This window comes from Xenopus tropicalis, chromosome 1 (assembly GCF_000004195.4).
Source record: "Xenopus tropicalis strain Nigerian chromosome 1, UCB_Xtro_10.0, whole genome shotgun sequence".
Lineage (NCBI taxonomy): Eukaryota > Metazoa > Chordata > Amphibia > Anura > Pipidae > Xenopus > Xenopus tropicalis.
Window position 1 is genome coordinate 36,698,220 of NC_030677.2, and position 27,661 is coordinate 36,725,880.

Genomic DNA, 27,661 nt, shown 5'->3' on the forward strand with positions numbered 1-27,661 from the left:
TGTTTTAATAAAGGACAAAATAGGCAGAAATCCTGGTTTTTATTATGGTGTGTTTTCTATCTTCCCTAGTGCTGGTACCATCTAATCTTGCTTTGCAGAAATAATGCTGAATTTTGCAGTGTAGAATAAGCAATATAGTATGTATTTTACAAAAGTAAAGTGTGATAGCACTTGAGGATATGAGTGTTCTAGATGTAAGCTACAAACACTTATACTAGTTATTTTCAAAGAACAAAGATGGTAGAATGTGTTTATTTGCAGAAAGATTTTAGAACTCCATCCTGATTCTGGGGGCATTACAATTAGCTCCTTACAGCAGAGGCCATGAAGGCCATAAAGCCATTATGAAAAGGTTATCTTGATGATGTTTGCATAAGGGAGTGTTCTTCTCTGCATTTGTAAAAACTATTTCCACTTTTTAAAAATAGAACATGAGGAAGTTCTTGCTTTATGGCTAGGGTGCTAGATATAGACTCAGCTCAAGTTTCACAAGGTTCATGGCAGGACCAATAATCCGTTATCTGAATAAGTCATGTACATGTAAGCTTATGGCACACTGCTGCGGTGCAGAAAAAACGTATGGTCACATTTAGGGATTCACCAAACCCATAATTTTTGGATCCAGCCAAATATCAAAACCTCCACAGAGTCTGGCTGAAAATCACATTTTTTGTCTTCAGTCAACAAATATTTGTTGCTTTATTTTTTTTGCTTTAAAGTCACAAATCGAAGGATTCAGATTAGCTAAAGATTTGTTCGAACTGGAAACCTGCAAAAAGATTGGGATTTGTCAAACTAAATTCTTGATTCAGTAAATTATTAGTTAATAGATATTAACTACTATTATAACTATATTATAACCTGTTATAACCAATTATTTTCCTGTCACCATTTCTTATTGCATTGTTGTTCCCAGGCCCTATTTGCCTGGGCATTACCTAGTATTTTTCCCCACCACCCGGCTCCCCGCCAGCCCCTGCCTCACTGTGCCATGTCTCAACTTTGCTTTTAGATGTGTGTAGGACTGTGTGCTTTTTTTGGAGAAACATGCAGTCCTACTGGCTATTGCAAACACTGTTGTAACAGGGTGGTTGACATGATGGTTACAGAGAGAGAATGTCTTAGGGTGAAGACACACACAGCTACTAGTAGCAGCTACTTGTCGTGGCTCCTAAAACAGACAATGCTGATCATTTACTAATAATTGTCTTAAAAGTCTTTTAGCAGAGGCAATTCTCAGTATTGTCTATGGCAGGGAGTTTAGTAGCTGTGAAAAAGTAGCTCCTGCTAGTGAAGTGTGTCTTCAACCTTAGAACTGCTCAAGCAGGTTTTTAATGTGGGAAACCGGGCAAGAGGTTTTCACCCGGGCCTAATAAAAAAAAAAAAAATACAAAACCAAAAACATACAAATGAACAAAGAAAGGGTTGTAAAGGATATTGCTTGCTCGTGAAAATCATAAATAAAAAGGGAATCTAACCTTGCAGGACTTCAGACATGGATCAGAAGGGCGTCAGCAATGGATCAGGATATTGGTTAGGGTTAGAAATCTGAAAAGAGGGATGATTAAAGAAATTAAAACAAAAGAAAAACTTGGTCATAGGTGGGATGGGTAACGAAAATGAGATGTAATTAATAAACATAGGTCCAATGAATTTACTGGGGCTGGCTTAAGCTAACGTATGAACAGGAATGCATTACTTCAAAGCTAACATTAGTTGGGCGATCATTTAATGAAACCACTCTGTTTTCTGGAATAAAATATCCTTGTGTTGTACATTTTAACAATATTATTATCATTAATTTATAATCAACTTCCATTTGTATCAGTCAGCCAATTGCTAATGCCACATGTAACAGGGACAATGTGTGACCCAATTGCTTTCCAGCAGGAGTGGTTGGTTAGTGGCAAACTAAAACAATTCAATGATAGGGTTTGAAGGCCAAACAATGGAATGTAAATTCAAGAAATATTTAAGAAATTCCATATGAAGCAAAAAGAATTAAGTTATGTGAAATATTTATATTCTATTTGCATGAATTGGCTTTAGACTTACCACTACGTGATACTGTTAATCAATAATTTTTGATCCTCTACTCACAAGCAAGAACCTATTATCTTCTACATACAACTTACAAACAAGTATCTTTCCTTCTCTATGTGTAATTCTACAAATAACTTGCAACCAGCTACCTTTCTTTCTCTATAGGTAACTCACAAGAGTGCCACACTCTCTACATATTGCTCACAAACAAGTACCTTTCCTTCTCTAAGGGGCCTATTTATTATGTTGTGTAAAATGAAATTCACCGAAAAAAACGGTGTAAAAAGCTGTGTAAAATAAATGGAGAAGTTTGCCATCCGAACACCAGATTTTACAATGTTATTTTACAGCAGAAGAAAAAATGTTACAAAAAATTCCCTGATTTTACTGCATTTTTTACATGCCGAAGCCTGGCGAAGCATGGCAAATTTTGCTGTCATTTTTTACACAGCATAATAAATCTCCCCCTAAGTATAAATCACAAGAGCAGTTCATCCATTACATATAATACACAAGAAAGTGCCTTTTCTACTCTACATGTAACTCAAATAAGTTCCTCATTCTTTACATATCACTCACAAGCAATTACTTCTCTACGTGTAACTCACACGAGACACTTGTTTTCTACATGTAACCTGCAAAGAATAACATCTCATATTCTGTAGCATTCCTCACAGCATTCCTCCAGATAATGAATTTACTACATGTTCTTATCTTTATGTAACAAGTAAACAAGTACTTCACATCCTCTATTAGTTACACTCGGTGTATAACATAGAAGCAAGGACAACACATGTGTAACTCACAAACAAGTACCTATCTATTACATAAAATTAACAAAAACATTTTTACTAATCCTCTATTACAAGCCATAATGACTGCAGGATGAAACAAATCGCTGCCTTCCAGGATCCATAACACAACAGAAAACAGGTATCCTAAATAACCTTGTCCAGAACCGGTGAACTTAAATGTATATAGTTTATGTTGGTTTTATCAGAAGTCTTATACTATAATTTTGTTTGTTTGATTCAATTATCAATCGGACTTTCTCCACAACATACTCGTGGTAACTTGGCACACCAAAGCGCGAGACAATTACCTTATCGTCTATACATCTGCTAACTTTCAATAAGCCTACTAATGTAACCATTTTCATCAGATACGAGATAACCTACACATATTACCATACCCTGTACTGATTATATATGCCAAATCCTATGTTACACTGGTATTCTTTTGCAACGGATATTATCTTGCACATATGGAATCCGATTGATATAAAAAAAAAAATAATAACTTCTTGTAATCTATACCACAGCTGGTCAGGGAGGGGTCTGAACTTTTTTTTTTCCCCAAGTGTGACCAAGGGTTTTAAGTTGTCCGTATTGGACATAATAATTTTCATTTAATGTGGTATGAAATTCTGGATCCACAAGATAGAGAAGCTTATATATATATATTTATTTATTTATTGAGAAAGGCTGCAGTGGCAGCCGAAACGTTAGATGCAATATTACAAATAAACTTTTTGTGTTTCATTTTAAGTTCTGTGAGTGCGGTACCTTATACGCTTGTTTTGTTTGCTTAGCCTATGTAGAAGTAGAAGCTGGTTACTGCCATAATCTCAATGTGAGTCTTACACTCAAAAGAAACCCAGACACAGACTGCCTATTATTACACTATACATGGAAGTATAAATGTCATCTAATGTGACAGTCATACAGAGAGTTATAGCATAACGCTTTGATGAATCCCTTTGTCTATGGTAAATAAAATGCACATACTTGATATAACGTTTCCAGCTATGAAGGATAAACCTTTTCTCCTCCAGAAGGCACCCAGTAATTTGGTGTCGTTTTTTTCCAAGTACATAGAAGATATCGAAGGGATCTGAGGAAGAATTTGCTGAAGGAAATGATTCATTTCTAATCTTATACACATCAAACAGCCTTACAGAGGAAGCTAGGCTTCCTATTCATAGAACAAGGCTGGTGCTTTCATTAATTCTGGTGCGGACACACACAAAAGCTATCCAAAGTTCCAGGCCTTGACGTGAAGCAATTAAATAGCAGGAAGTGAAGACTGGGAATTTAAGAATAAGTATTAATAAACTATTTTATATTTCCTGAGTTCCATTCCTGACTCACTGTTCCAGGGAAATATTTGTCTTCAGAACTGCCTAAAATTGGTTAGAGTTTAAAACTGCCCAGCTGTAATAAAGTATTTGTGTCCTTTGTTGCCTGAAATCAACTGCCAGTGTTCTCACTTTTCAGGTAAAAGTTATTTAAAGGATATATTATCTCTATGGCTATTTACAAAAAAGGGCCATGTGATGTTGGAAACTTTGTGGCTGTGGCTTTTGTGGAACAGTTTCCACAAAAGCCACAGCCACAAATCTCCTTCATCTTCCCAAACAGCAATAAGAGCAGCATGTTAAGGTCTGGGGTTACCATTTTGTGCTGTTAGTCTTCAAACATTCCTATGTTTATTCTTAAGATGGTCATACACTATAAGATCTGCTTGTTTAGCGAGTTTGCACATCTCTCCCTAATATGCCCACCTTAGGTGACATTGAATGACAAAGACAAGAATAGAAGCCGTTGATTCGAGGACTGCATCAAAAGCCAATTTGGTCCAACAGCAAGATCAAACCCGACATCTGGACAATTTTAGGCCACATATCATTCAGGTACGCCCATCAGAGGGCTCTATACACAAGTAGATAAGCTGCCAAATTGGTCTGTAGGGTTTGAATGGGCAGCTTAAATCTGCCTGTGTATGACTATGGCCACCATTATACTTTTTCATTTATTGTCTTTTTAACTTTATATACAGTTCAGAAATTGATGCAGTAAACTGTTTCCATATCTTCTATAAGTAATTTTAATGTGCATACTCTTTACAATAGCGACTATCACATCTTCATTGTTTTCTTTGCATTACAACCTCAAGGGAAGAGATATAATCCTGATTTTCATAAATAACAACAATTTATTTTAAATGGTGTTTAAAAAACACACAAACATTTATAGGTGTTTTGTGCCAGCCCAAGACTTGTGCTTGTTTCTATACATACTATACATACAGATCAACAGATTCGCAATGCAGCACGGAGCTCATTAAGAATATAAAAGTTAAATCCAGAAAAAATTGAATTTTTCTACACTTCTGAGCATTGTGATATCATAAAGCAACTACAGTGTAATCACACATGTACATAAGTACAAATCCTATACAATGTTAAAGACACACTGTAAACATCTGCACTCATTGCTCAGTTACACTGCTTAGTGCCACTTCATTTTTAATGCAATGTATCTTGGTAGGGTGCCCAGTGCCCAGTAGCCTGGTTCTGGTGATGAGTGCCCAGTAGCCCAGTTATATTGCTCTTCTACAATATTAGAAAGTGCCTTGTTACACTGCAAGTTCAACGTTAGAAGCTCAGTTACGCTGCATAGAACAAAAGACATATCCTTAATATCTATATACATTGTGCAGCTACTCTGCTTGGTAGTTTATATTGCACAGCTTCCAGCTACGCTTTTCTCTTCTGCCTGCAGAATTCCACAGCCACACAACTGGCACTGCCATCCTCTTCTCGCCATACCAGTAAGTGCCCAAATGAACTGATATCATGTAAAGTAATTTTGGGATTGGCCGAGACTGCAGAAGATAGGCAAGAGGGGTGTCACCCAACCCCAAAGATACAAGGGATCCCCAACCTTTCTTACGTAAGCCACAGTCAAAAGTAAAAAGACTTGGAGAGCAAGATAAGCATCATAAAAGTTCATGGAGGTGCCAAATAAGGGTTACAATGGGCTATTAGGTAGCCTCTATGCACACTATCAGCTTACAGGTAGTAGTAAATCTTATTTTTATTCAACCAAAACTTGTCACCAAGTCAGGAATTCAAAAATAACTACTTAGTTTGGGGCAACTGAGAGCAACATCCAAGGGGATGGGGATGGGGAGCAACATGTTGCTCAAGTGTCACTGGTGGGGGATCACTGCTCTAACTGAAATATAATTCTAAGCAACTTTCTATTTAAAAAATTTTCAGTAGTTTTACGTTTATTTGCACAAGTAATTGCTGCAAAAATCACTACCACTATTGGTTCCTTGCTATGCTCTGCACTGCCTGTACTGGCTATTGAAACAACGTATCAGAGGTCAGCTGCTGCAATGTATCAGAGAACAGCAGTGCAGAAATGGACAGACAAATACTGCAAAAGGCAGATTTCAAATTTGCTTAGAACAATATTTTCTCTTTCAATGGTTTCATTAGATACATTTTGGGCTCACAACCCCTAATGATTGAAAGGAAATGTTTGGGCACCCCCAGCAAAATGTACATATTAAGTTCATTTTGTAAGTAAAAAGTAGCAAACAAGATGCAGGAACCAGGATGTTAAAAGACAACAATAGTGGTATGTTACATCACAGCATTGGGCACGTACAACAATCTAATATAAAACTGTAAAGTTACAAACTGTAGGGCAAGAATATCATTTGCAAATGTCTGAGATGCCTCAGGCAGGCAAATTCAAACTAAAATTAAAATTAAAACTTTTGGAATTCAGAAAAAAATCCTAAATATCGATTACAAAAAAACTCAAATTTTGAAAACTTCGTCATTGAGAAACGACTCAAATACAGTGAGCTCACATTCAATTTATCATTTTCTATAAGTATGCAGAAAAAAGTTTTTTGGGGCTTAACAAATATTGAATATTCAAGTTTTAGAAAACTTGAATTTGAAAATAGTTGCAATCTTGATTTTTAACCATATAAAGCTCAAACTAAAATGCAAATGCTAATAAAGCTGCCCCTATTGCCCTATATTTCTAACTTCTTTATGTTATATATGACATTAAGGGCAATGACATTTAAGCACTTGCAGTTTACATCATTGTTCAGTAATCCATAGCAGCCAACTAATCATTAGGTTTGATCAGACTAATAATGAAAGTAGATATGAGAGGTATATTAGCACAAGGGTTATTACTGCTACTTTGCAGTACTTGGGTCCTAGGTTTGATCCCAGCTCAGGCATTCTGAATAAATATATATATATATAAATAATTCTCTCTCTCTCTCTCTCTCTCTCTCTATATATATATATATATATATATATAAAATTAGAGAATTATTTTAAAAAAAAAGTATACATAGGAAAAAAGTGCCGATGGCAAACATGACATGCTCATCAGAACTACAGGCAATTCTGACATAGCCATGAGGATAAGAGATCTACACTTAGTCAGAACACAGAATAGAATCTGCCATCACTGAACTCTCTCCAGGGATCAGAATCAGAGGCGAGGAAAGGAAAGGAAGTGACATCTGACACAGACATTGTAGCGACTGGAAGTGCCAGACCCATCACAGATGAATGCTGAAGAACAGATTATAAACTATTACACGTACATATAATTATACTGCCATCATGTTTACTCTACCAACATATTCAGTAGGTTAACTAGCATGGAATATTTACCAATCCATTTATTTGTGTATTAATTATGTATATATAATTCTGTACAGGTGGTGATTATTATAATTGATATAGAAAGAAGTTGGAAATGAGGCTGTGATTTATGAATGACTACTGAATGACAAGCAAGTAGAACTGTAATTGATATTTAAGTGCATGGGGGTTGATTCCAAGCATTGTCCCCTCTCCACAGTACAACGAAATGTTTAGAATCACCTTATGTCCCACTGCAATTAGGGAAAGGGTACAGGCAGCGATTATGAGAGTTCTCCCTCCCACATGATTACCTACCTACTGATCATGAATAGCAATCACTTGAAATCAAGGGGTGCACCCACGTATGAGGCGATTTGTCTCTGCCATCAAAACTACAGGCCCTAGGCTCCAAGTGCAGATCATAAAGCAATCACACATACTACTGGAGTTTGAATACTTTATACTTAATCCATAAGAGTAAAGATGGCTATACATGGGCTGATAAAAGATGTCGGCAGCTTATTGGCATAAGTATGTTGACAGCCAATGGGCCTGCCTAACCAAAAATCAGCTTGAACAAACATTGATTATTGGCCCACCAAAAAGCAGATCTTAACATATTTGGCCATCTTTACAGTTTGCCAATCACACAATGTGTATTATTTGTTTCCTTCCTATATAATGCATATGTAAGTACAGTACTTAGATAATGGTTTGGGACTGGTTAACTCTGGGCCTGGTTCAATTACATACTATATGTAGGGATTTATTTTAAAATAAAAATCAAGAGGAGAAACTTGGTAGTACAGTGTGGCTCCAGCAACTTTTGGGCATACACTGGGCTCTCAAGTTCATTATGCTAGTATAGAGCAAAATATCCGTGTAGAAAATCTCTATAGATGTTTTTTTTAAAGTAACATACTATATAGCCCTTCTTCATTTATTCCAAAGTAAATTATATATGAAAACATTACTTGAATATTAATCTGTCTATATGAATACATTTTCATCCATAAATATCTCCCTGATAGGTTTTGAGGCTGCACCTGGGCAGCCCCACAGACCACCTCTCTTAGCTCTCCTATCACATTCAGATTTTGTCTTATAAATGGCCTTAGTGTCTTTCTCTGCAGTATATCAGCTTCTTCAATATCATGAAATACACACAGTCCTTCTTCACTGCTTGGCATAAGCTTGGGCACATGGTCCTGATCTTTCTGTTTGAAGGCAGAATATATTAGGGCCCTGTCTGCAAGAAATGCTTAAGAATAACATATTTGTTCTTTGGCTGTAGCCACAATGGACGCTTGGAAAGTATCAACTAATCAATAAAATTGCTAATCGTTGCACACATACTGTCAACCCCCCGAGGATTTATATACAACAGAGGAAAGACCTGATATAAGAACCAAAATAGGCAACTAAAGAATTGTCTTTAAATTCTGCAAATATCATCCTACTCCTCTGCTTGCTCGGATGCCCAGCAGGACATTGCATGGGAATAGCAAGACTGAGGCAACCTTTTGCTCTCCAGATGTTGTTGCACTACAATTCCCACATTCTCAGCAATACTTGCATATTCAGTGGTCGTCTTTTCAACACTGATAATGGTTGTTATGTTTACTTTTCAGCACCAAGTGAGGGCAATGGCATAAAGGAAATCTCTGCGGGCAACTAGTCTCCCCAAATGCCTTCCCGCCAGATATAAAGTGAATTGCTGGTGGGCCGAAGCTTCCTGTGCCATGAAGCACCACATGCTTTCAAACCAGTGATGTGGCATTTCAAAGAGATGCCCATGGTAGCAGAGATTTAAACACAGCCAACTAATCTCCCTGTGTGCCTATGCCCTAAAAAAGAAGCCACAGTTGCACAAGTAAAGCAAAAGGTGACCAACCAAGTGACTTGTTTTAACTCTATTATAAATAAAGTTATACATACATACAACTCGTCTTGTGTGGCCCAATACAGCATCAACTGCAGTTTCTGCTAAATTTGCCCTTATTTGTCATTAACAAAGATTAAATGTGTTTGTGCTAACTCCTGAGCTGAATCCTAGTTCTGGCGCATAATGCATAAAAGACAAAATGATGGAAACTAATTTTGACTCCTTTAAACCCACTTTAATTTGAACTGTCCAACTATAATACCTGCTTTTCAAGGTAAGTGGTTGTAAAACTCACATGAACTGCTTGGTCGGTAGGTTGCACCAGGATATCGCCTGCCCATTGTGGATGGTCAGAACATGACAACTGGCTCAAGGGAGCAGACAAAGTGCTTCTCCAAACAGATCAAACCCTGGACCTGAAAAAAAATTAAAATAATAATTTTTTGAAATTACACTGCAATGCAGAATATACCTCTATGTTTATGCTTCTGTTCAAATCCATTGAACAGTCATTAGTACAAGGTATTTAAAAAAGGGCATGTTTTATAATTATTATCATTATTATCATTAGCAACAACACATATTTATAAAGTGCCAACATATTCCACAGAACCTTACAATAGATGGCTGCACATTACAGATTACATATGAAAACATTCAATGGTTTTAAACCTATTTGAAAATTTAAATACCATCTTTAATGAATGTATATTATAAAACTGATTATACATTCTTTCATTATGGAAAAAGGAAAGTTTAGAATTCCTAAAAGTATCCAGTTTTAAATGAATACTCAAACAGTGCAACAGTCTCAGTTGATGATTAACGGGGGTCAGTATCAGACTGGGACAATGATCAAATGGTTCCCATCTGGCCTGTTGGGGGCAGTCCTAAAACTCTTTAGGGCTGATTGTTTTTTGTACCATCTATAGTTCATTATATGTGGGTAATATTAGTCATTCTTTTGTCTTAAAATATATATATATAAATAGTGTATTTGTATAAACTTTAAATAGGCATTCCATGCCAAATCCCATTAATGTGTATCCAAAAACATTTTACCATTCCAACAATACAGTTAGTAACAATGTTTTTTGCTCTTTGCATTCTGTTCCATGCTTAAAGGAACAGTAACACCAAAAAATGAAAGTGTATAAAAATAATTATTATATACTATTGCTCTGCACTAGTAAAAGTTGTGTGTTTTCTTCATAAACACTACTGTAGTTTATATAAATACCCTGCTGTGTAGCCATGGGGGCAGCCATTTAAATTGAAAAAAGGAGAAAAGGCACAGGTTACTAAGCAGATAACAGATAAGTAGCAGATTCCCATTGTATTCTACACAGTTTATCTGGTATCTTCTTATGTAACCTGTGCCTTTTCTCCTTTTTTCAATTTAAATGGCTGCCCCCATGACTACACAGCAGCTATTTCTATTAACTATAATAGTCTTTCTGAAGCAAACACGCAACTTTTACCAGTGAGGGGCAACAGTACATTATAGTTTAATTATTTTAAAACATTTTTATTTTTTAGTGTTACTGTTCCTTTAATGCCCATACACAGAGGTCTTTGTGCTACAATGCTGCATTCATGAGTAGCTTGGGCATGTACATGGGCATCTCCTTAGAAGGCAATTTGTGGATTCTGGCAAATGCCAGAGGGGTTGCTGTAAGATGCCATAGACAGTCACTATTTAGTGGGCTGGTGGGGGCTGTTTGGGCCTCTGTAAACTTTTGTATCCTAATCTTGACCCGTTCCCCTAGCTTGTGCATCATTCAGTTTTTAATGCTAGGGAGTAAAAAGGCATAGAAGGAACAATGGAGTGAAGATGAAGTCACAGATGAATTCTATCCTGCTATGATTTGTGCCATTTAGCCTTGGTCTTCAGTAAGATTTTAATAAGGAAATTCTACAGAGTGCAGTCAATCTATGCAACAAGCACAACAAAGCCATTTATACTTGAGCTTTTTTTCCCATCATAGAATGATTATAGAAAGTCCTTTAAAGCCTCAAGCCACAATACACACTGTACATTCATTTTTATTCCTATATATGTTCTATATAAAATTGGCAGAATATAAAAAAAATTGTATAAAGACTACAACAACGGAATTTGTGGAATAAAATGGATTTTAGAGATTAATGTGAAACTGATATAACAAAATGGGTTGCCATCATGGGAAATGCATTATCACTGTAATGGTCAATATGTTGGCATTCATAGACCACATGAATAATTTAGGCAACCAGTAATGGTCTGTAAATGTTCATATCAAAACGCTGACCACTTGCATTCCTCCCAGTCTTATCTCAGTATTATTTCTTGATGTTGATAGGAAATTCATTCCTAGGCGAGAGCTGCCAAGACAAAAGACACCACTCAAAACGTTATCTGTGTTTGCCTGGAGCAACATAAACAGACACAAGACAGCAGCAGTGCTGTGACAGATGAAATGACAAAGCTACAATCACAAGAGGAAAGCAAAACATCACAGGGATTATGTGTCAGACTTTTGGCTTGCCCTACAAATCTCATAAGCAAGGACTGCATAGTGAACGGCTCTCCTACCCATGATCTATTACTGGCATGTATTTCAGGTTTTCCTATTATTCTGATGTTTGATTTATTTGTTTTTCACTAAATCTGCTGTGCATTATTAATTTGATGCGCCATTCTGGAGTTTCTCCAGGCCGCTCAGCAGCAATGACAGGTCTCTCTGCAGAAGGAATTATAATGCATTGTTTTAGGGAAAAACTTATTCACAGTGCCATCATTTCATTAAGTCTCAAGTCTCCTGAGTTGTGGTATGTACCTTTATGAGTATGACTACCAGCTTAGCCACGTTCTTATTACTGGGTGTTATCCCATCTTCATTATTGTTATAGAACATGTTCCACTAGCACAGTCTTTGCTGCAACCTTGGCAATCACTGATGTTAATTAGTTGCTACCTTTCCCTCTGCTTTTACTACATTAATCCTGACAGCTAGGATTGACCTTCCATATTCTAATCACCCCATTGACTGGCCACTCCTGGATTTATAGCCATGTACATATTGCCACTTTCACACATCAGTCCTGTGTGTCACACTTTTTTGTAGTGTTGCATAGCACTATATCTCTCTATCTGATAAAATCTGGTCATATAGTACAGTGCATAATAATTTCTTTTACCCAAGTTATTATATTCCAACAGACAGAAACAAGAGATCCTCTGCACTTGCCCATTACCTATATACATAGGACACTTAGTGCATTATGCTACAAAGAAATGCCCTTCCCTTAAGGCAAAACAGGGATTGTTTGTTCATATACAACAATATATACATGCTGGCCAGCAACATCAAAGTCATCCCTGGCCTGGCCAGTCGAACACTCACTTTAATCTGATTCACTAAGAATTCTACTGCTTCAATATACATTTAACAAAGGGACTGAGCACACCTTACCCTTTTTTGCTATAGTTTATACCTTGTTGTAGCTTCCACCCTTCCCGGCTACAGTCAGGTGATCCCAGTGGAGCCAATAATTTGGGGGTCTAACCATGAAAAGCAAGTAAGTTGCAGGTAAAACTCAGTCCTTTTGTTAAATGTATATTGAAGCTGTAGACTTTTTAATGAATCCCAAACTACCGTATTTTTCGCCCTATAAGACGCTCCGGAATATAAGACGCACCCAATTTTAATTTTAAAGGAGGAAAATCTAGAAAAAAAAGATTCTGAAGCAAATACTGTAGTAAAATATTTTATATCAACTGTATAAAGTTAATTGTCTCTGGGCTTCACATAATAAGGCTTCCCCCAGGGCCCCCCCAAGCATCCTTCAGCTTCCCCCAGGGCCCCCCAAGTATCCTTCAGCTTCCCACAGGCCCCCCCAAGTATCCTTCAGCTTCCCCCAGGCCCCCCCAAGTATCCTTCAGCTTCCCCCAGGGCCCCCCCCAAGCATCCTTCAGCTCCCCCCAGGCCCCCCCCAAGTATCCTTCAGCTTCCCCCAGGGCCCCCCAAGTATCCTTCAGCTTCTCCCAGGGCCCCCCCAAGTATCCTTCAGCTTCCCCCAGGGCCCCCCCAAGTATCCTTCAGCTTCCCCCAGGGCCCCCCCCAAGCATCCTTCAGCTTCCCCCAGGCCCCCCCCAAGCATCCTTCAGCTTCCCCCAGCCCCCTCCCAAGCATCCTTCAGCTTCCCCCAGGGCCCCCCAAGTATCCTTCAGCTTCCCCCAGGGCCCCCCCAAGCATCCTTCAGCTTCCCCCAGACCCCCCCCAATTATCCTTCAGCTTCCCCCAGGGCCCCCCCAAGTATCCTTCAGCTTCCCCCAGGGCCCCCCCAAGTATCCTTCAGCTTCCCCCAGGCCCCCCCCAAGTATCCTTCAGCTTCCCCCAGGGCCCCCCAAGTATCCTTCAGCTTCCCTCAGGCCCCCCCAAGTATCCTTCAGCTTCCCCCAGGGCCCCCCCAAGTATCCTTCAGCTTCACCCAGGGCCCCCCCCCAAGTATCCTTCAGCGCCCCCCAGGGCCTCCAAGCATCCTCCAGCTCCCCCACGGCACCCCCAGCATTCTTCAGCTTCCCCCAGGGCCCCCAAGCACCTTCCATTTCCCCCCAGCGGCCTCCGGCTCCCGTGATGTCTTCCTCTCTGTGCCGCGGCTCCCAGCTGCTTCCGTGCTTTTATAAGGTTGCGCCCTGTGTGTGTGACGTCAGTAAGCACGGGCGCAACCTTATAAAAGCAAGGATGTAGCAGAGAGCCGCGGCACAGAGAGGAAGACGCATTCGCCGCATAAGACGCACAAACTTTTCCCCCCCAGTTTTGGGGAAGAAAAAGTGCGTCTTATATGGCGAAAAATACGGTAAATCCTGGATTTTATGCATTGACAATTTAGCTCTCTGCCTGAATACTGACCAATTAATGAGCTCAAAATGATTAGACCCCCTAATCAGATGGTTTTAAAAGGGTAACTATAAGGGCCTTATTTGTTAATATTCAAGTTTGCAGAAAAAAAACGCAAGCGCAAAAAATTGCCTATAAAATGTAGGTGATGCAACAGAATATTCTCAGGTGAGTGAGAATAACTTTGTTTCATTACTTTCAATGAGGCTGAAAAACTTGAATGTTTTAATAAACTGGGAAAATAAATAAAGTTGTTACACTATATACAACCTTGCCAGTTTTTACTTGTTTTTTACCAGCTTTTTCTGGTGAATTTTTGCAGTTTTTTTTCTTTAATAAATTCTGCCTACAACTCGATTATTGCTAAATTTGCCCCAAAGTGTATGAAGTTGTTTTATCCGTCCCCCTTGATCCCCATTAAGTCTGTGTATTTATTTGTCCATTCTGCTGGATAATCAATGGACAACCTGTATATTTGGTCCTTCCTAGAGGTGTGTAGCCTGATCCTACTTGGGGAATTTCTAAGCACATGACACCAATATTTGCAGCAAATAAAGAGGTAAGAGTGAGATTCTTGTAGCCCTCTAGACAAATGGCTGTAAATAAATGATTGCCATTGATGTGCATTATTGTTATAAGTCAGTTACTAGGAGACAGTTTAGCTGCAGTGGCTACGCTCTGTGCATAACTCTATGTAAATACAATGGATATCACTGCCAATAAGCCAACAACTAACTGAAAGTTGGGGGGCAGCACTGAGCATAACATGAATATGCCAGTGTTTCTGGGCATTCGTTTATTGTATATTCCCCTGTAAATCTGTTACATGAACAGTTGTGTGCTAAAGTAAATATTATCAATGACTGCCCTATTCCCATTTGACATACAGAAAAGGGGACACTGTTTAAAATGTGATTTATTGACTTGTCAGTATACTGTAGCAGGCCAATAAATTACTTTAGACATATATTTCAAAGAAAAACAATTACTATTGTTTACATACAAATAGTTCTTCTACATGCTCAGTATTCTCCCATAGAACCTTTTATCCCTTTAGAGGAGTGGAAGGTGCCATAACTGTTTGCTGCTACAGCACCCAGTTTAAACTTATTTATAGACACCAATAAAATAGTTTACTACAGTCATTAAGAATGGTCGATTGTTTGCATAGCCTCCAAGCAACTACTTTTAAATTCAGTACCCCCCCAGACATGCAGTACTGTACTCCCCTGTGTCTCTATGGATAACTTTATTCTGGAAAATCTCCATAGCAGGGTGTAGGTTTATTTCTGCTGGTTGCATTCACTGTATTTGTACAATGTTGGGCATTATGTTGGCACTCTACAAATAAACCATAATTATATTAATTTTTTTTCATCTCCAACAGCCTAAATTCAGTATTTCTCAGGACCTTTGCCAGAGGTGAAGTATGTACAGACATGCTGGCACAAACTGATTTGCAGCTCTTGGTATTCTGGGTTAAATTTAAATTATTTACTAGTTTGAGTGGTTGGCAAGGAGAATGGAATGAGCATAATAAACTGTGGATGACAGAAACCATTCTTCTTTCTAACTGCCCCTAACAGCTTGGATGCATTTATCTTGGCATTATAAAATCTGACAGATGTAGTCACCAGCTGCTGCATATTTATGCTGTACTATCAAGTACATTGCCATTGCTGGTAAGGGCATATTAAGTACCACTTGGATTGTACAAAATCATAGAAACACCTTACGCAAAAAACTTATATAAGTCTCTATTTGTTAAACAGTAATTACCTATAAAAACCAACCTTTAGGGCAACAAATGGGGTGAGTAGTCATGGCAATGTTAAAAACTGTGATAAATTGTTATAGTGCTACAACAATGCCGACTTGTCTTGTATGACACACTTCGAATGCAGCAACCTGTACATTCTTGAATGGGATTAGCCATTGTGGCGATTAGTCGCAGCGATTAGGTTTTTAAAAATGGTGACTGTCTTTGCCCTCATTCTGTATCTGCTACAAAAAGCTAAAGCAAGTTAATAGTTATTGCAGTCATCTGGAAACTATTCTTAAGCAAATACAATTTACCAATAATTTATCTGAAACCTGGTCTTAAGGGCCATCTCTTCCTCTTCTTGCCTACACTGAATAGGATCAATCTTTACAGGCTGACACCATGCCTGTCAGTGCACTCACAGCAACAAGTGGATGGGAGCAGATCCACTTGGATGGGCTTTTCACAGCCTCCTGTGCCACTGGCCTTATGGCACAATAACAGTTGTGAAACATGGAACACTACAGTACTGCCTAATATTTAGCGCTGAGCTAGGTAACAATAAAGACTACAACACTCCAAATACAAATCAGTGTCTATTGCATCTAATCATGTGAAAATGAAGTATAACTTTCCAGGTCTTCAACACATAGCCCTTTATCAGGTCTAGTGACCTTTCATCTTGTGAAAGTATTAATGTTCAATAGCTTAAACAATGCCCTGGTTTAAGTCCCCAAGGGGATGGTTGTTATTGTTGTCACTTTACCTTAAAAGACACCTTTGCTACACCAGTAACAGTGCACAATGTCATCCCCAGGCAAACACCTTTGTTACTTAGATCAAAGCAAAACTGTCCCAATTACCTGAATTTCCCAGTGGCTACCATTATGTCATAAATTTATGTCATCTGTCTCGCAACATAGGCCTAGAGGGGTCATCTATTCATATTAATGAAACAAAGATCAAACAAAAGGCATGGGTGTAACACACATAGGATTTCTACAGGAAAGACATCAATGACTAACATACTTTTAAACATGGAAAACCCTTTATTGCTTTAAAAGGATCTAACCCCTGAAAAATAATTAATATTATTTTATCCTGTATGCTTTTCGAACACTTTTGCAATTTACATTCATTTTCCATTTTGTGTGGTTTTAGACTGTTAATATCAGTCTATTGCCTCAACAGCAATTGAGAGTTGCATAGAAGGTGTATAGAAAGTGGGCCTTAACATAAACTGCAAAAGTGTTTAGAGGACCATGCTAAGTAAGTTTATACCAATTCATTTTTTGGTTAAGATCCCCTATAAAATCAGATTGGCTTTGGAGTCACCTTCAAAAATGAAGCCATGGGGATTGATGACATTGCCAATTTAAAAATACGATAAGCAACTAAGGATCAAACAGTTGTATAAATGATTTCAAGTCTAGGAAACCACTTACAGGCCAACAGCTTGGAAGAGATCAGGTTATATTTCAATACTGAACAAAGGAGAGCAGAAAGAATGCACCAACTATATCACAATCTTCCCTTCTATCCCATGCCAGCAATATTATACTAAAGATAATTTAATGCAGACCAGAGCCCTACATAGAAAAAGTCACCAGATGTACAAATTGGATTCAGGAAAGGCAGAGGAAGGAGATATGTTATTGCTGATGCATGCTGAATGATTACAAAAGGCCAAGGAATAAAAACAGAAAGCTTAACTGATTGCAGCAAATCCTTTGATTATTTTAATCATAATAAAACTGCTGAATATCCTCTGAAAAATGGGTTTACCTGAGCATCTCTGCTTTCACAAGGAATCTCTACATTGGACAAAAAGCCACAGTTACAAGGCAGCATACTGGAGGAAGATATTTGAGGATTAAAGAATCAGCAACCACATTCTGATGATACTACTGTAAAAAAACTAAGCAGACCTAAAAAATTCTTGGATGCAAAGGTAAATAAAAGCTTGACAATATGGGACAGACGTTTAATAAGAAGAAACCACATGGTATTACAGGAAAGACAATTTTTAGGGTTGATGTGAAGACCTAAAAAGACCCCTGTCCCGAGCATTTTAGATAACGGATCCCATACCTGTAATACAATAGTCTATTGTAACAATAATTTGAAATGAATGCAAATTATAATGGCTTGGTAACCACAGAGCATATTTTGTGCTAAATATAAATTGTTCTGTTTCTGCTGGAGAGAAAAATAATCTGACCTTTATTATTTCCTTAAATAGCAGCACTTCAAGTAGGTACTCCTCACAAAAATCTGTACCGTATAATGAAACACTCAGCATTATCTACGCTATCTATGGCATAGCGCTGCCAGAAAGCTTTTGCATCTCATAACTTATAGGTGATTCTGATAGCCTATTATTATGTAAATCAGGGCTGTGCGGCTTAAAGCCCACAGGGCTTGATGTGGTCCTCCAAATGATCTCTTTATGGCCCCCAGTCTGCTCAGAGGCTCCAAAGACTATATAGCATCGTCATTTTAATTTACTCTGGACCACCAACTTGCTATATGAGCGGATTTGTGGGGAGGCCACAGAAGCCTGGGCCTAGAAACGGAATATGTTGGTGCTTTATAAATAAATGTTAATAATAAAAATAATAATAGTAGTATTATATCTCTAACCGTCCCACCCAGTAGCTTTCTGCTCACTTCAGAGTGCCTCTCCTATTTGTCTGAAAAGCAGGGATACTAATTCACTGGCACTGGTGCCTTTTGGTGTACTTCCATCTCTCCCTCGCAGCCTTCAGTTGAAGATTTCGGAGCTATAGTTCAGCAACACCTGCCCTACCTCTAATACTGAACCAAAACATCCAATAACCACAGCTGGGATGATAGAAAGCTATAGTGCAGCAGTAGCTAAAGTGCTTTGGTCTGGTACTACTGTTCAAAGCAGAAACCAGAATCTGATTAATGATACAAAATTCTAACTTGTAGCCAATCATTTCAGGGAAGTGTTACAGCAATTTTTCACAAATAAGGGTTGATTCTGCAATAATATTGAGCATTTCATTTTAATTTCCCTAACTCCACATAATGACATGGAAGATCTCAAGCTTCATGAACCACCCACCAGGCAGACTTATGACAATTTTAATGCTAATTAATGAATTGCTTGCATGCTAACTTCAGCTCAGCTGCCAGGGCTGAAAGAAAACTCTCCCCCACAAGTTCATAGATTATTAAGCGGCATTCATATTCACACTTTGTTTGATGCAAAAGACTATTTTAGTCCTTACAAGTGCATTCAGACCTTGCAACATAATATATATTTTTCTTTTTGATATCTCATTTTTACAGGATATCAGTTCTTGCCCCCTCCTACTTCACACCTGTATGCAAAATCTCAGATATCTTATGCAATCTAATTGTCATGTAAATGGCTTGTCTTACCATGCAACTTTTGTTAGTTATTCTTGAAGTGCATGCAGCGCAGTCAGAAACTGCTTTCTGTCACTGTCATCCAGCTGGCTGCAGTATAGCAAATGGGCGCAACTCTAGGCTAACGAATGTGTGAAAAATTGACCAGTTTTGAAAAGAATTTCACCTGCATGCTAAAAGCGGCATAATAATTACTGTTCTTTGAATTTTGCCTGTATTTTAAAGTGAGAAATCACCAGAAAATAAGCTAAAACCAACACTCTCTCTCCATATGATACTATGAGACTAAAACTCTATTCCTTCCCTATACCCAGCATTCTCTTCACTGCACTAAAGGCACAGAGCTGATAACATTCTCACGGGTTTTATCCTTCCAGCAGGTTGCTAGATGGCAGCTGTGGGCAAAAAAATAGCCGATTTACGAATGCAACAGCAGTAGCACACAAATGGATTGCGCACATTAACACTATCCAAAGACACTTTTTGCACTTTCCTATAGTTGTCCTTGGTGCCAGTGGATCCTTCCCATTTCCTGTTTTAAATCACCCACAAGTGCACCTATTGAAGCTACTGCCACCTTTAAGCTGGCGGTAATTCCAGTTCCCACTGCAGGTTCCATCAATAGGCGCATATGTAATTTTGCATTTCAGTGCAATGGCATTTGATTTGTCAAAAGGCACAAGTGTAATTATACTTGTTTTGCAGCATCAGGTGCAACTTGCAACCATATTTACACTGGAACTGTAGCAGAAAACATTGCATGCTAGGTAGGAAACATGTAAAAATTGCACTTTAAGGGACTTTGTAAACAAGCCCTCCCATGGCCCATGGACAAGGGGTGAATATTTAGCTTGCTGTGTCTGTTCATTCTCTGCTTGCACAGGGACAGAGCAGTTAAAGCCAAAAGACTTGTTGAGGTATCTACTTAGCACTGCAATTTTGTGGAGACTGCCAAGGCACAATTTATAGAGACTTCTCGATCTCCTATATTTTGAACATATGGGAAACGTTTTATAAAAATCCATATCATACCATAAGGGCAAGTTTTTTGATTCTGTAAATGGCTGGGCTTGATACTTGAATGCAATTAGATTACTTTCTTTTTGCCTGGAAGATATGCCTGGCACTTACAGGGACATCTGCTCCTGGAATAGAGCACAAAGAGATGTGCCAATCTCAGTATGCAGTTTTGGGAGAGCCTACCGGTGCAACATGCTGCAGGGGCAATACATAAGTAGAATGTGGGTGTCCATTGGCAGGTCATTTCAGGCACAATGGTGGCACAAAAAGAAATTTCAGGAAACACAAGGCACACTTTTGCATCTGTGGGTGCTATACTCACTCAAATCAAGCACAGGTTGCACTTCCTGTGGGTATGGAGCAAATGTATGAGCGCTAAGGGGCACCAGTACCTATAGTACATAAAGTGCCTTGTTGTCTCATCAGTTTCAAGGGAATTGCTGGAAATCACTTTTTAATGAAAATCTATCCACAGAACCTTTTTCTCAGAAATTTAAATGAGTCCAACTAAACTTACAATAAAACCGTGACAGAAGAATGCTTTCTATAAAGTAAAATAAACCATGGCTAAAGCCTAATAGATTGTGTACAGCGTCTATTTACAGCTCTTGCTTTGTAAGACTCACAGCGGCAGTCGCCCTTCTAGTGCCACACAGTGACAGCACCCGCAGTGCCGCTTTATCTCCCCACCGTGAGTGCAGAACAAATGAATCACCTTCCGGCACCTGAGTGACCCAGGCTCCTCCAGAGGCTGATTCACACACTTTCCTTTGCGGCAAGGAATGGAAAAAAACAGCCTCTTATTTATGGAACATATAATAATGCCAACCTGATCTCTTGGGCATAGCACTAATCCTGTACAATAAGGCAGGCTACTTCCTCTGTTTCTTTTGCTCTCGCTGTCTCATGGATCTGTGCACCTGTTCCCCTAATCACAGAAGGGTTTTGGATGCAAGGAAAAAAGAAAAGCTAATATAATTGGTATGCAAGTAAAGAAATGATTGTATTCTATGGCAAAGTAGGAAGCAATGCACATCGCTTTCCATCATGTTTTACATGTTGTTTTGCAGCTAAATCTCATGGGACCTTAAATGGAAGGTGTCATAAAGCTCTGAGTGGAAAATGTAATGCTTTATGATCAGTTGAGTTCTCAGTACAAGGGTAAAAATTATCGTACTGGCTTGTTTGATTCCTATATAAATCTTGCCCACACACACAAATGTATATGTATCAGGAAAAGGGCAGTAAAAATATATCTGCTGTAAGTCAAAAGCCCATTACAGTGCAGAGTTAGAAGAAATGCAAAACACTCAGCTCAGCAGAAATGATACTAAAAATGACAAATGCAAAATGGCTTTCCAAAACAAGGACAGGCAAAGAGAAAGCATCCATCAGTGCATACGTGCATGCAGTAAGGTTCTCATTAAGGGGTCCGAATAAAGGCCAGTGCCCCAGAGTAGCCACTGAAGGTAGGACTAATGTGGGGTTGCAACTAGGGATGACACCTTTTTTGGAAAAAAAAATATTGACTTTTCTTTATTCCCACCTTCATCCCTATTAAAGGTAAACTATATCCCCAGAATGAATACTAAAACAATGGATAGTTGCTATCATATTAAGTGGAATATTTCAAAACTGGAATATATATATCTGTAAATATTGCCCTTTTACTTCTTTTCTCTTTAACCACCATTTTGTGAGGGTCTGTGTGCTCCTTTGGAGATCACCTGACTGGAAATAATGCAGCTGTAACAGGAAGTAGTTAAGGAGTAAAAAACAGAACTATGTCCATTTATTGGTTGATGGGGCCTAGCATGTATGTGTGCCTTGTTTTGTTTGTGTGCACTGTGAATCGAATGATCCCAAGGGGTGACCCTTGGTACTTAAAATGGCAATTTTCTATTTAGGATTACCCAATAGTCCATACTACTAAAGAAGTATATTTTAAGGAAATGTATTTATTTGTATGAAGCAGGGTTTCACTTATGAGATGTTTTATGCAATATATTTTTATAGGGATCTACTTTGTTTGAGGGTATAGTTTTCCTCTAATAACTTGGCAGCAAGCATTATTTTCACCGGCCAGGTGGCAACCATACCTGCAACCCTTTATCAGTTGTTGAAAAACAACTCCTGCCACCCACGACAGCCTGGTGCAGGTTATTTCAAGCTAAACAATTACATAAATGGCACATTAATATCTGCTTGCCCAGGATGCTGCCAATAATAAACATGGGGCTGCATGTCACAAGGTGACATCTCTGCTCCCACTTTCTACAGAGGAACAGCTCTCAGCTCTTATACTTCAGATGATAAATTGTTTCTGTAAAAGTCTTCAAGCAAGGTTGCACTTTGATCAAAATCTACTGCCGCCATAATATTGTGTCTGAGGCTTTGTACTTCTAAATTCCAGTTTATCGCAGAAGCGAGTTAAAGTGCCATTTGCTTCATCCGCTCTCTCCTCCAACAAACCATGCACTGTCACAGAAGTTATAAACGATAACAGCTAAATCAGCAGGGTGTGTTGGATTTCAACAATAAATATGCTTCAGACTGAGGCTGCAGGTATGAATTAGAGATTGGAATAAAATATACGGCACATAGTGGGAACGTCTAGTTTCTGAAACCTTTTAGCCAGGACTCACAGAGTGCCATAGATAAAGACAATATTTAAGCCACCACATTCAAAATGTTCAGTTTGCCGGTGATTTAATATGGGCTTCACATTGTCACCAACAGTAATTGCCTTCAGCACACAGAGCTCAACAAAGTTTCCCAAATACATTTACAAAACTAAATTGAATTCCTTAATTCCTTTTAAAATTCCTTTAAGTTATCTTCAAATGAATAGGAATAGGGGAGTTGCTATATTTAAAGGGTCCTGGCACAGGGAAGATACCAATCCCTTTGTGACACCTACCCTTATGGAAGCAGTTCCTTTACTTTTAAAGGAGAAGGAAAGGCTAATAAAGAGTTAATCTCAAGCTGCAGGCATACCTTCAGTTGTCTCAATAGTGCCCTTAAGTCTCCCCATATTTCTCCTGTTGAGATGATCAGAAGCCTCATAGGGGAAAAAAACGCTGAGCTCTGTAAAAAAGATTCCCATAATGTACATGCTCAGTTTGTAAGACTATGAGGAAGCTTCCTGCTGATTGGCTCAGATCACACATTCCTAAGGGGGGAGTTCTTAGCATTCTTGAAGGAGGGGCGAGCAGGAGAGGGGAGAGGAGAGAGCTGCCTGTCTCTGGCACAGGAGAACAAAGAGACAACAAATCCTGTATCTTTTGACAGAGAATTAATTGCAGTGATTCTGTGAGTGCTTATGGCTGTATTTACATAGACCTTTCTGATAAAGATTACTTAGTTTTTACATTTCCTTCTCCTTTAAATGGAAAACACTGTCCTGTGGTACACTGCAGCACTAGCAAGTGTCAGCTAAAGTTCTATAGTAGCTGACCAGAAGGCATCAAGTTTCCCCTTCAACAAAATGGGAAGGTGCTGGTGGTGAAGAAAGGCATCTCACAGCTTTCTCCCTGAAAGGAATCCAGTGTTAAAACTGTACAATGTGTCACTGCCTTAAATAGGCATTGCCAAAGGCATGAAGTGCCAGCTGCTATAACACATTCCTTCAGGCTGTCACATAAATTTGGCTCCGCCTAATTAGACCACATCATGTACATTACATCATTCCTGATTTTCTGCCTGCAAGCACTCACCAGTGCATTTTAATGGAAAAAAGGTGTTCACACTTGCAGACAGGGGTGTTCTCCACAGGCAGAAAAAAGCAGCAGAGAATCCACCCATAATACATGACATAATACATGACATAGTACTTGACATTAGCCTGTGTGTGCCAGACAGTGGCATCGCTAAGCTGCAGGGTGCTAAGTGAAAAAACTGTTTTCAGAGATACCTTGAAAATAACACCACTCTAGAGTGTTTATTTAGCTTCAAATAGAAGAGATCTTCCAAAAACATCCACTGAAAATCTAAAATATAGCTTATAGCCTATTTTTGAATGCAAATGCATTTATTTTTTTCTATATGGGCACCTAGGGTTGCCAACTTTTTTGGAAAAATACTGGCATTACTGCATTTTACATAGTTACATAGTTACATAGTTACATAGGGTTGAAAAAAGACCAGTGTCCATCAAGTTCAACCCATCCAAGTAAACCCAGCACACCTAACCCACACCTACCAATCTATACACTCACATACATAAACTATAAATACAACCACTAATACTAACTGTAGATATTAGTATCACAATAGCCTTGGATATTCTGCTTGTTCAAGAACTCATCCAGGCCCCTCTTAAAGGCATTAACAGAATCTGCCATTACCACATCACTAGGAAGGGCATTCCATAACCTCACTGCCCTCACTCATTTTGGGTTTTCCCTATTAATAACATTGGCCTCAAGCAACATTTTTACTGCCAGGTAACAACCCTATAGGCATGTGAACACTGTCCCACTAAAGCTGCCACCCTAAGCACATGCCCTTAGTTGCCTAAATAAATATAGTCCTGCCATAGACTTAATTGCTTTAAGCCTTCAAACTTACAATTCCCTCCACAGTAAAATTCACATCTGTGGGGACCAAGATTTTTGGATATTTAAGTCAGACACCTATAAGTCTGGATGTGGCCTGAATGAAACATTGAGCCCTTTTTTTAAAAATCTTTTATGGTAGAATCTGGCTTCTTTTTTTGTTTTGTTTGTAACGTTGATGCTTAATGTATCCTCTTTGTACTGGTATCACACATTTTACTATTTACTGGTTTTATTGGTTCAATATCATTTATATGTAGAGTGGAATTCAAGGTATTTAGAGTCTGGGAGTATAGAGTTACCTCTATTACTGTTGGAATTTTAAAAGATTACAGCATAAGGTCTGTGTATAAGTAATTTAACATTGGCAAATGAATCAGGCAATTGCCAACAACATCATCCTACAACCAACATTCATTTTTATTTCTAAATATATCTGATGTGTATGTGATAAACACATAAAATTGACAGCAAGTGGATATGATGCCACATTCCCATTGGTGAACGCCCACGCTCAGCCAGCCTGCCCCTTAGCAAAGCCATGCTGGTGGCAAAGCAGTCCCTGAGGTACAGTGGTGAGAGGATGAGGGTCCTCACTGGACAACACTTGGCTGGCCAAATACGCTAAATAGGAGGCTAAAGCCAACATCAGAGATTTTAAGGCACATGCTATAATGCAACCCAGATTTGGGGGGTGGACTGTATATCTCCGAGACAGGGACACTCCTCTCATGGAATGACTGCTATAATTTTGTCTCTGAATGCTTCAGTTTCGCTCTTTCACTTACTGCCATATTGGCCAGGTCATTCTATCTGACACTGAGTTTAAAGATTAGACTGGCAATGATACAATATAATATATTTTAGCAAAGAGTATAGAATGCAACTCTATCAACTCATGTATCAGCATGAACTTTTTGGGTTTGCTGACTGACCTGTACTGCAGATATATGGGTGTACTACAGACTTTCTGGGACTATATAAGCGCTGCTCAGGTTTCATGGCATCAGGGATGTTTTTGATAGGAATGACAAAAGTTTTTTTTAACATTAATTTAATAAATATGAGTTTATTTTATATATGATTATTAACTATTATTATTAATCTTTTCTTTGTACTAGCCTTGGGTTAGGTATAAGCTTTTATGCCTGGATTTGGCATTGTGTGTACTTACTTATATTCTCAATCATTTACCATCCCATTGAATATGTAAATCTGATGTATAATACACAGCGCTGTGGAATATGGTGATGCTTTATAAATACACGTTAATAATAGCACCCTGTATCTCATGTATTCTTATTTTAATGATATTAATAAATGAGATAATAAGAAATATCACTGGAGTTCTGCCACATGCCAGGGATTATCTCTACCTTGTTTTATTCCATATCATTCACATTCCATGTTCTTCCATATTATACAAAGGACTGTTTGTAGCAGAACAAGATACTGAAGGGGCCCAGGGAGTCAGAGCCTGCCACTATTCCTCCCTATGGTTCTCCCCTGCTCATAATAGTGCTCTGTACAGAACTTGCCTTCAGAACCAGGTGTCCTGCATTCCTACATGCAGGGAGTACTAGTCAGATTTAGGGGTGTATGTGCACTGATAAGTACACTGGCCAGCCCATGATGTCCCATAAAGTATACTTACTAATATTATGCACCCCAAGCATGTGAGCAATAGCCTCTGTGTGTGCACATTAATTATACTAAGAAAATTTGTATTGTATCGTATTAATACAATTTATTACAAGATATTTTTCCGTTTCATAAAACTAGGGAAATTAGAAGTCCAAGATAAGCTCGGCAGGTAGGCAGGCTATTTCCCTTTCTTTTCATTAATTATGGTTCAATAAGCATCCAGCTATAAGTGACTGCATTATTAAATTATTCATCACTGGCATTACCGATGGACAAGATTTTTCCTTATTTCATAATTATTCCTTTCATCTCAGCGCAGACTGTATAGTTGTCAAGATCTAAAATAATGTATATCAATATGAATGTATCTTACCTTTGTGCAGCTATTTTGCTGTCTGTATTCAAATGGAGATTTAGCTCATCTCGGCTAATGAACGGCTTGAATGCTGCACAAAAATAATGAGAGAAGGATAGAATTTATGAGAACAGCAGAACTCGAACTGTAACAAGCAATAACCGCTTGTGGGGATGATACAATTGAACTGATATACTTTGTAATCTGATGGTTCATATCCTATATGAGTCCAACAATAAACAAAGACAAATCGGCCATTTCTAATGTTATTATAGCACTGTTGTGTAATGAAAGTTCAAGCTTTTGGGAATAGCACCTAGCCTCCTTAATGCAAGCAAGTTCATGTACTTATTAAAGATACAACAATCAGGGAGTCTCTGCCCATTCGCATGCTGTCTAAGTAAAATTAATTTTATGAATAGCATAATAAATAGTGGGCTCCAGCCACCTTCAACCAGAGGGGGAGGACTTTTCTGCCTGACAGGCATCCAACTATGCCACTAAAACGCAATCCTTCTGCCGACAAGTCAAAAGTACACAGCACTGGTAAACAGCACAGATATATTATCTGGAAATGTTATCATACCTTCCAACATTTCAAAATCACAAATTGGGATAGACAGAAAATTTTGACCATGCAC

The 27,661-nt window shown here is 38.5% G+C and overlaps 1 protein-coding gene across 1 annotated transcript in view; it reads right to left on the minus strand.

The window, feature by feature from the left end:
• The window catches only part of apbb2 (amyloid beta precursor protein binding family B member 2), a gene marked incomplete at its 5' end in the record, with an annotated part of 123,399 nt that extends 96,288 nt beyond the window's left edge, over nt 1–27,111 (minus strand). The window contains 3 exon segments of the mRNA NM_001123451.1: nt 1,479–1,548; nt 9,697–9,817; nt 27,039–27,111. Of these exon segments, the coding sequence (NP_001116923.1) occupies nt 1,479–1,497 (19 nt within the window).
• Nucleotides 27,112–27,661: the final 550 nt, after the last annotated feature.